This window comes from Coturnix japonica, chromosome 11, assembly GCF_054131305.1.
Source record: "Coturnix japonica strain WE chromosome 11, WE-NBRP24, whole genome shotgun sequence".
Taxonomy (NCBI): domain Eukaryota; kingdom Metazoa; phylum Chordata; class Aves; order Galliformes; family Phasianidae; genus Coturnix; species Coturnix japonica.
The window spans coordinates 16,360,584-16,370,276 of NC_140673.1; the positions used below are offsets into that span (position 1 = coordinate 16,360,584).

The 9,693-nt window shown below is 57.5% G+C and overlaps 1 protein-coding gene and 2 long non-coding RNA genes across 3 annotated transcripts; all 3 read left to right on the top strand.

The window, feature by feature from the left end:
• Positions 1–218: 218 nt before the first annotated feature.
• On the top strand, positions 219–1,294 carry LOC146759042 (uncharacterized). Its single transcript, XR_014933013.1, has 2 exons — positions 219–959; positions 1,143–1,294. It is a non-coding gene; the product is annotated as an uncharacterized LOC146759042 (long non-coding RNA).
• Positions 1,295–2,879: 1,585 nt separating this feature from the next.
• LOC146759043 (uncharacterized) lies at positions 2,880–3,699 on the top strand. Its single transcript, XR_014933012.1, has 2 exons — positions 2,880–3,266; positions 3,450–3,699. It is a non-coding gene; the product is annotated as an uncharacterized LOC146759043 (long non-coding RNA).
• Positions 3,700–3,740: 41 nt separating this feature from the next.
• LOC107317386 (uncharacterized) lies at positions 3,741–8,182 on the top strand. The gene is made up of 4 exons (XM_085510803.1): positions 3,741–3,906; positions 5,352–5,539; positions 5,723–7,811; positions 7,995–8,182. The coding sequence occupies exons 1-3, from the start codon at positions 3,741–3,743 to the stop codon at positions 6,374–6,376; spliced, it is 1,008 nt and encodes a 335-aa protein (XP_085366929.1). The 3' UTR covers positions 6,377–7,811; positions 7,995–8,182.
• The last annotated feature ends 1,511 nt before the right edge of the window (positions 8,183–9,693 follow it).

The following is a 9,693-nucleotide window of genomic DNA, read 5'->3' on the forward strand; positions in this document are numbered from 1 at the left end:
ACTCGAGGTGTGTGTCACAAGCTGTGGTGCCCTGAGTCCCCCAAGCGGCCCGCCCCCCCCTGTAACCAGGGCTGGGGAGGCTGCAGCGTTGCAGCCGGCTGCTTTAGTCATCCAGCTGGTGGGGATGACCCCTCCCTGTCCCGTCAGAGGGTGCAGGTTGAGGTTCTGCTTTTGTGTAGGGTGACCTCCCCGCTCGGCGGGTCGAGGTTTTGTTCCCTGTGGTGCTAAAGATGTGGTGATGTTGTGATGTTCTGCTGCCGGGCGGGCCCGCCTGTAGCTCAGGCGTTGGTGGGAGCTGCGTGCTCCGCGGGGCTTCTTGATTTGATGATGGTGAGGTGTGGGGCGCCGTCCTGTAGGCAGGGCTGTGCGTGCCCCCTGTGCTTGGTGAGCTGTTTTCTGAGAGACCCCCTGTACTCAGGCGGGAATGCGGCCCCGGCCTTTCAGAGGCACGGGGCTGCGAGATGTGGGGTTGGGCTTGTGCCCTCCCTGGAATAATCGGGTCTAGGATCCTGATCCCCCGGCCTTTGGCCTTGTCGCCCCGCTGCCTGGCGGCTGAGAGTTGTTCCTGCCGCTGGGGGGAAAACCGGGCTCTGTGGCTCCAGGGGTGTTGTCGGCCCGCCTGTAATCAGGGTCTGGGTACATGAGCCTTTATGCTCTGCTGGCAGCCTTTGTGGGGTGACCGTCCCCGTTAGCGGGGTGCGTGTCTAGGTGGCCCCAGAGTGGGAGAGAAGGAGCCTCCCTCGGCCATAGGGATGGGGGCTGCCCTGTAAGTCAGGGAGCGGCTGTGCCCCCGAGTCCCAGGCCCTTTGCGATGGTGGCAGTGGCTGAGGGTCACCTGTAAGCAGGGAAGCAGACTCCTTTGGCCGCTGCTTTTTGTGTGCCCAGCTCCATTTGCCCAGTCTGCCCGCCTCCGCGATCCCCTGCAGCGCCGGCTGGAGCCTTCGCAGCGCGCCAGTGAGGTGAGAAAAGCAGCTCTAAGTAGTTTTGGCTGGAACGGACTGGGGAGGAGGGCGATGCACGGACTTGCCCCTTGGCTGGGCAGTCTTGTGCGGTTTTCCTTTGGTACGTTGGGTTTCCCCGCTTCCTTCAGGTGGCGGGTTTGCTGCTACTCGGGTCTAATGGTGTTGTGCCTTGTATTTCAGGATCTGCTGCTGGAGAAAGAAGACGCAGTGCGAGGAGGAAGAGGAAGAGGAGGAAGAAGAAAAAGGAGGAGGAGGAAGAGGAGGAAGAAGAAAAAGGAGGAAGAGGAGGAAGAGGAGGAAGATGAGGAGGAGAAAGAGGAAGAGGAGGAAGAGGGGGAAGAAGAAAAAGGAGGAAGAGGAAGAAGAGGAAAATGAGGAGGAGAAAGAGGAGGAAGAGGGGGAAGAAGAAAAAGGAGGAAGAAGAAGAGGAGGAAGAGGAGTCAGAAGCCTGCCAAAGCAGGGGGGAAAGAGAAAGGCATTCTGGGCAAAGCACCTCCCTGTTAGCAGGGGCATAGTCACATTTGAATTGAACGTTGCCAGCGCCTTGGGTGACCAGGCCGGCTTTGTGCTGGGCGACCTCCCTGTAAGCAGGGTTTGGGTCTTTGATGTAGTTGGTCTTTTACCTTGTTGCTCCTATGGCTGCCTGGGGAGTGTGGCCCCCTGTAAGGAGGGTGAGAGCCACCTCTCCGCACCTGAGTGGGAAACGGAGCCCGCCGGACCCCGAGGCCACCCTGTAATCAGGGTTTGGGCCTTTTCCCTGCCCCTGCTCCCCCGGCCCCGCAGTGCCGTTGCCTGCTGGTGGCCTGACAGCGTGCCAGCCCTGTACTCGGGGTGTGTGGCGCGGCATTTGGCCTTTGTCCTTACTTGAGAAGCCCCTTGGCACGTTGAGGTCTGTGGCCTCCGTGCAGCCCTGGAACAGGCCACAGGCTCTTGTGTGTTGCTCGTGGGTGTGGGTTTATTCCTAGGCGTTGGCTGCACTGCGTTGTCCTTCCCTTCTGGAAAGTTGCATCTGTGTGTGTGTGTCCCCCTTCCCTGTTTGCGTTGTGGAGTGAGCGTGTGAGTGTGCTTTCCTTTTAGGCCCCCACAGAGATGGCTGCAGCTTAGCTTTGACTTCCCAGGGGGGAATGGAGGACTTGGTTGCATGCCTTTAGGGGAGGGGGAGGGGGGGCTCTTGCCCCCCATCTTAGTCCCACGAGCGCTGCAATTGTCCTGTCTGCCTGTCTCCTTTTTTTCTTAGTAGAGATCTGAGCCATGGGTAGCTCTGTGGCTGAGGCCACCCTGTATCCAGGGCTTGAGCCTGTCCTTGCACGGCCGCCTGTTCTGCTGGTGGCGTGATGGCCCCGTACTCGAGGTGTGTGTGACAAGCTGTGGTGCCCTGAGTCCCCCAAGCGGCCCGCCCCCCCCCTGTAACCAGGGCTGGGGAGGCTGCAGCGTTGCAGCCGGCTGCTTTAGTCATCCAGCTGGTGGGGATGACCCCTCCCTGTCCCGTCAGAGGGTGCAGGTTGAGGTTCTGCTTTTGTGTAGGGTGACCTCCCCGCTCGGCGGGTCGAGGTTTTGTTCCCTGTGGTGCTAAAGATGTGGTGATGTTGTGATGTTCTGCTGCCGGGCGGGCCCGCCTGTAGCTCAGGCGTTGGTGGGAGCTGCGTGCTCCGCGGGGCTTCTTGATTTGATGATGGTGAGGTGTGGGGCGCCGTCCTGTAGGCAGGGCTGTGCGTGCCCCCTGTGCTTGGTGAGCTGTTTTCTGAGAGACCCCCTGTACTCAGGCGGGAATGCGGCCCCGGCCTTTCAGAGGCACGGGGCTGCGAGATGTGGGGTTGGGCTTGTGCCCTCCCTGGAATAATCGGGTCTAGGATCCTGATCCCCCGGCCTTTGGCCTTGTCGCCCCGCTGCCTGGCGGCTGAGAGTTGTTCCTGCCGCTGGGGGGAAAACCGGGCTCTGTGGCTCCAGGGGTGTTGTCGGCCCGCCTGTAATCAGGGTCTGGGTACATGAGCCTTTATGCTCTGCTGGCAGCCTTTGTGGGGTGACCGTCCCCGTTAGCGGGGTGCGTGTCTAGGTGGCCCCAGAGTGGGAGAGAAGGAGCCTCCCTCGGCCATAGGGATGGGGGCTGCCCTGTAAGTCAGGGAGCGGCTGTGCCCCCGAGTCCCAGGCCCTTTGCGATGGTGGCAGTGGCTGAGGGTCACCTGTAAGCAGGGAAGCAGACTCCTTTGGCCGCTGCTTTTTGTGTGCCCAGCTCCATTTGCCCAGTCTGCCCGCCTCCGCGATCCCCTGCAGCGCCGGCTGGAGCCTTCGCAGCGCGCCAGTGAGGTGAGAAAAGCAGCTCTAAGTAGTTTTGGCTGGAACGGACTGGGGAGGAGGGCGATGCACGGACTTGCCCCTTGGCTGGGCAGTCTTGTGCGGTTTTCCTTTGGTACGTTGGGTTTCCCCGCTTCCTTCAGGTGGCGGGTTTGCTTCTGCTCTGGTCTAATGATGTTGTGCCTTGTATTTCAGGATCTGCTGCTGGAGAAAGAAGACGCAGTGCAAGGAGGAAGAGGAGGAAGAGGAAGAGGAGGAAGAAGAAAAAGGAGGAGGAGGAAGAGGAGGAAGGTGAGGAGGAGAAAGAGGAAGAGGGGGAAGAAGAAAAAGGAGGAAGAGGAAGAAGAGGAAGATGAGGAGGAGAAAGAGGAGGAAGAGGGGGAAGAAGAAAAAGGAGGAAGAGGAAGAGGAGAAAGAGGAGTCAGAAGCCTGCCAAAGCAGGGGGGAAAGAGAAAGGCATTCTGGGCAAAGCACCTCCCTGTTAGCATGGGCATAGTCACATTTGAATTGAACGTTGCCAGCGCCTTGGGTGACCAGGCCGGCTTTGTGCTGGGCGACCTCCCTGTAAGCAGGGTTTGGGTCTTTGATGTAGTTGGTCTTTTACCTTGTTGCTCCTATGGCTGCCTGGGGAGTGTGGCCCCCTGTAAGGAGGGTGAGAGCCACCTCTCCGCACCTGAGTGGGAAACAGAGCCCGCCGGACCCCGAGGCCACCCTGTAATCAGGGTTTGGGCCTTTTCCCTGCCCCTGCTCCCCCGGCCCCGCAGTGCCGTTGCCTGCTGGTGGCCTGACAGCGTGCCAGCCCTGTACTCGGGGTGTGTGGCGCGGCATTTGGCCTTTGTCCTTACTTGAGAAGCCCCTTGGCACGTTGAGGTCTGTGGCCTCCGTGCAGCCCTGGAACAGGCCACAGGCTCTTGTGTGTTGCTCGTGGGTGTGGGTTTATTCCTAGGCGTTGGCTGCACTGCGTTGTCCTTCCCTTCTGGAAAGTTGCATCTGTGTGTGTGTGTCCCCCTTCCCTGTTTGCGTTGTGGAGTGAGCGTGTGAGTGTGCTTTCCTTTTAGGCCCCCACAGAGATGGCTGCAGCTTAGCTTTGACTTCCCAGGGGGGAATGGAGGACTTGGTTGCATGCCTTTAGGGGAGGGGGAGGGGGGGCTCTTGCCCCCCATCTTAGTCCCACGAGCGCTGCAATTGTCCTGTCTGCCTGTCTCCTTTTTTTCTTAGTAGAGATCTGAGCCATGGGTAGCTCTGTGGCTGAGGCCACCCTGTATCCAGGGCTTGAGCCTGTCCTTGCACGGCCGCCTGTTCTGCTGGTGGCGTGATGGCCCCGTACTCGAGGTGTGTGTGACAAGCTGTGGTGCCCTGAGTCCCCCAAGCGGCCCGCCCCCCCCCTGTAACCAGGGCTGGGGAGGCTGCAGCGTTGCAGCCGGCTGCTTTAGTCATCCAGCTGGTGGGGATGACCCCTCCCTGTCCCGTCAGAGGGTGCAGGTTGAGGTTCTGCTTTTGTGTAGGGTGACCTCCCTGCTCGGCGGGTCGAGGTTTTGTTCCCTGTGGTGCTAAAGATGTGGTGATGTTGTGATGTTCTGCTGCCGGGCGGGCCCGCCTGTAGCTCAGGCGTTGGTGGGAGCTGCGTGCTCCGCGGGGCTTCTTGATTTGATGATGGTGAGGTGTGGGGTGCCGTCCTGTAGGCAGGGCTGTGCGTGCCCCCTGTGCTTGGTGAGCTGTTTTCTGAGAGACCCCCTGTACTCAGGCGGGAATGCGGCCCCGGCCTTTCAGTGGCACGGGGCTGCGAGATGTGGGGTTGGGCTTGTGCCCTCCCTGGAATAATCGGGTCTAGGATCCTGATCCCCCGGCCTTTGGCCTTGTCGCCCCGCTGCCTGGCGGCTGAGAGTTGTTCCTGCCGCTGGGGGGAAAACCGGGCTCTGTGGCTCCAGGGGTGTTGTCGGCCCGCCTGTAATCAGGGTCTGGGTACATGAGCCTTTATGCTCTGCTGGCAGCCTTTGTGGGGTGACCGTCCCCGTTAGCGGGGTGCGTGTCTAGGTGGCCCCAGAGTGGGAGAGAAGGAGCCTCCCTCGGCCATAGGGATGGGGGCTGCCCTGTAAGTCAGGGAGCGGCTGTGCCCCCGAGTCCCAGGCCCTTTGCGATGGTGGCAGTGGCTGAGGGTCACCTGTAAGCAGGGAAGCAGACTCCTTTGGCCGCTGCTTTTTGTGTGCCCAGCTCCATTTGCCCAGTCTGCCCGCCTCCGCGATCCCCTGCAGCGCCGGCTGGAGCCTTCGCAGCGCGCCAGTGAGGTGAGAAAAGCAGCTCTAAGTAGTTTTGGCTGGAACGGACTGGGGAGGAGGGCGATGCACGGACTTGCCCCTTGGCTGGGCAGTCTTGTGCGGTTTTCCTTTGGTACGTTGGGTTTCCCCGCTTCCTTCAGGTGGCGGGTTTGCTGCTACTCGGGTCTAATGGTGTTGTGCCTTGTATTTCAGGATCTGCTGCTGGAGAAAGAAGACGCAGTGCAAGGAGGAAGAGGAGGAAGAGGAAGAGGAGGAAGAAGAAAAAGGAGGAGGAGGAAGAGGAGGAAGGTGAGGAGGAGAAAGAGGAAGAGGGGGAAGAAGAAAAAGGAGGAAGAGGAAGAAGAGGAAGATGAGGAGGAGAAAGAGGAGGAAGAGGGGGAAGAAGAAAAAGGAGGAAGAGGAAGAGGAGAAAGAGGAGTCAGAAGCCTGCCAAAGCAGGGGGGAAAGAGAAAGGCATTCTGGGCAAAGCACCTCCCTGTTAGCAGGGGCATAGTCACATTTGAATTGAACATTGCCAGCGCCTTGTGTGACCAGGCCGGCTTTGTGCTGGGCGACCTCCCTGTAAGCAGGGTTTGGGTCTTTGATGTAGTTGGTCTTTTACCTTGTTGCTCCTATGGCTGCCTGGGGAGTGTGGCCCCCTGTAAGGAGGGTGAGAGCCACCTCTCCGCACCTGAGTGGGAAACGGAGCCCGCCGGACCCCGAGGCCACCCTGTAATCAGGGTTTGGGCCTTTTCCCTGCCCCTGCTCCCCCGGCCCCGCAGTGCCGTTGCCTGCTGGTGGCCTGACAGCGTGCCAGCCCTGTACTCGGGGTGTGTGGCGCGGCATTTGGCCTTTGTCCTTACTTGAGAAGCCCCTTGGCACGTTGAGGTCTGTGGCCTCCGTGCAGCCCTGGAACAGGCCACAGGCTCTTGTGTGTTGCTCGTGGGTGTGGGTTTATTCCTAGGCGTTGGCTGCACTGCGTTGTCCTTCCCTTCTGGAAAGTTGCATCTGTGTGTGTGTGTCCCCCTTCCCTGTTTGCGTTGTGGAGTGAGCGTGTGAGTGTGCTTTCCTTTTAGGCCCCCACAGAGATGGCTGCAGCTTAGCTTTGACTTCCCAGGGGGGAATGGAGGACTTGGTTGCATGCCTTTAGGGGAGGGGGAGGGGGGGCTCTTGCCCCCCATCTTAGTCCCACGAGCGCTGCAATTGTCCTGTCTGCCTGTCTCCTTTTTTTCTTAGTAGAGATCTGAGCCATGGGTAGCTCCGTGGCTGAGGCCACCCTGTATCCAGGGCTTGAGCCTGTCCTTGCCCGGCCGCCTGTTCTGCTGGTGGCGTGATGGCCCCGTACTCGAGGTGTGTGTCACAAGCTGTGGTGCCCTGAGTCCCCCAAGCGGCCCGCCCCCCCCTGTAACCAGGGCTGGGGAGGCTGCAGCGTTGCAGCCGGCTGCTTTAGTCATCCAGCTGGTGGGGATGACCCCTCCCTGTCCCGTCAGAGGGTGCAGGTTGAGGTTCTGCTTTTGTGTAGGGTGACCTCCCCGCTCAGCGGGTCGAGGTTTTGTTCCCTGTGGTGCTAAGGATGTGGTGATGTTGTGATGTTCTGCTGCCGGTCGGGCCCGCCTGTAGCTCAGGCGTTGGTGGGAGCTGCGTGCTCCGCGGGGCTTCTTGATTTGATGATGGTGAGGTGTGGGGCGCCATCCTGTAGGCAGGGCTGTGCGTGCCCCCTGTGCTTGGTGAGCTGTTTTCTGAGAGACCCCCTGTACTCAGGCGGGAATGCTGCCCCGGCCTTTCAGAGGCACGGGGCTGCGAGATGTGGGGTTGGGCTTGTGCCCTCCCTGGAATAATCGGGTCTAGGATCCTGATCCCCCGGCCTTTGGCCTTGTCGCCCCGCTGCCTGGCGGCTGAGAGTTGTTCCTGCCGCTGGGGGGAAAACCGGGCTCTGTGGCTCCAGGGGTGTTGTCGGCCCGCCTGTAATCAGGGTCTGGGTACATGAGCCTTTATGCTCTGCTGGCAGCCTTTGTGGGGTGACCGTCCCCGTTAGCGGGGTGCGTGTCTAGGTGGCCCCAGAGTGGGAGAGAAGGAGCCTCCCTCGGCCATAGGGATGGGGGCTGCCCTGTAAGTCAGGGAGCGGCTGTGCCCCCGAGTCCCAGGCCCTTTGCGATGGTGGCAGTGGCTGAGGGTCACCTGTAAGCAGGGAAGCAGACTCCTTTGGCCGCTGCTTTTTGTGTGCCCAGCTCCATTTGCCCAGTCTGCCCGCCTCCGCGATCCCCTGCAGCGCCGGCTGGAGCCTTCGCAGCGCGCCAGTGAGGTGAGAAAAGCAGCTCTAAGTAGTTTTGGCTGGAACGGACTGGGGAGGAGGGCGATGCACGGACTTGCCCCTTGGCTGGGCAGTCTTGTGCGGTTTTCCTTTGGTACGTTGGGTTTCCCCGCTTCCTTCAGGTGGCGGGTTTGCTTCTGCTCTGGTCTAATGATGTTGTGCCTTGTATTTCAGGGTCTGCTGCTGGAGAAAGAAGACGCGGTGCGGGGAGCCTGGTGGCAGGAGTGTGGTTGATGGGGTTGCTTTTCACTGTCTTTTTATCTTGTTATCAGCTTTTTCTTTGAAATGCATGTTTATAAGTGTGGTTGCTCCCCATTCCCTTTCCTCACCCCTGTGAATAAAGTTTTTGTTTTTTTCGTTCATTTGGTTTTTCTTTTCTTCTTGATTATTATTTTTAACACGTGCAAATCCCTTGTGGTAGCCTTCATATAGTACATTATGTGAAGAAGTAGTAGTTCACTCTTCGTTCCCTCTTTGTTCTGAGGAACGCATCCTTTTCCTTTTGAAGTACAGTTCAGTTTCTGGAGTTGTGGATGTGTTGCTAGGATTTGTTGATTTCTCTTGCTGCTTATGTGCTTCTGGCAGACCTGCTGAGGTGGAGTGTTTTGAAGGGTGGATGTTTGCTTCCCCCACTCTCATATTCATGTAGTAGTTTTGGCTGTATTATGGTTTTTCCACTGCTTGTTTAAGTTTAGTTTTGGTACTAAGTTTTTAGGTGGCTTGTTGCAGCTTGTTTCTCTGTTCAGCTGCCTACTGGCCACTGGTTTCTTTCCTCCCCTGCTCTGTGCAGTTCTGCAGGCTGTGCTGGGCACTTTATGGTCCTTTATTTGAGGGTTATAACTCACTGATGTAGCAAGTAGATTCCCTTATTCTTGCTCTTGTCCATTGTCAAGCAGGCTTATGGGTTGGTTTTCAGCCAAGTAAAATCAACTCATTTGTAGGAGGGCTTGTCCAGGTCTCTGCTCCCATTCTGTGGTTTCTCAATGGTTTCATCCCAATGCCAGATCTTTGTTTGGATTTCAGGTATGAATGGGGTGTGCTTAGGGGCTCTTATGTTTGCTTGTTTCCTCACCAGATGTTAATGTGGTTCTCTCTGCTGGTGCTTTATCCCTCTTTAGAACCTGATTTATTTCATAATCTATGGCAATGGGGATGTCAGTAATGAGTGTGGTGTTTTTGTTTCTCTTTCATGTTGTGGTTCAGTCTGGGAGTTAGTTTAGCCCTATGCAGTTGTTGGCTCACTCACTTCCTGAGGGAAGGAGGAGAGACTCCCACAGGGATGGAGGAATCAAGTACAACCTAGTGGACTGGAGTTAGAAGCAATTTATTAGTATAGGAAAAATAAAGGGGAAAAGTCTGTAATGGCTATGATACATACACACATATATTTATGTGTAGTGACTGATGCCCAAGGATTTGCTCAGCCCCCACTGACCAACCTTTCCAGCTTTGCAAACGTATTTGTAAACCAGCAAAAGGTATTCTGGTGCAGAGGGCAGGCTTCCTTGAATTGGGTATGAACACAGCAGTATTCTGACACACACTATTTGTAAGGACGGTGTCTATAAAATAGGAATGATGTAGGTCTGTTCTGGGGGGGAAAGGTCTGAGACTGGTGGTTTTCAAGACACCAGATGAGGAAAATCTGCTGGATGGGAAGATGAGGAAAGAAGGGCCTGTCTACTGACTGAGTTTGGTGCAAGAAGAGGAGGAATATTTTTTCAGCCTGAAAAAGTCCACGGACATCTCGGACTGTGTGTGTAATGGCAGCATGACATACCATTCCTCTGACAGACTTATGAGTGTGTGGTTTGCCTGAGCTTTGTTGATATGAATCTAGTTTTCACTTTGCAAGGACCTAGCTATAGAGGCA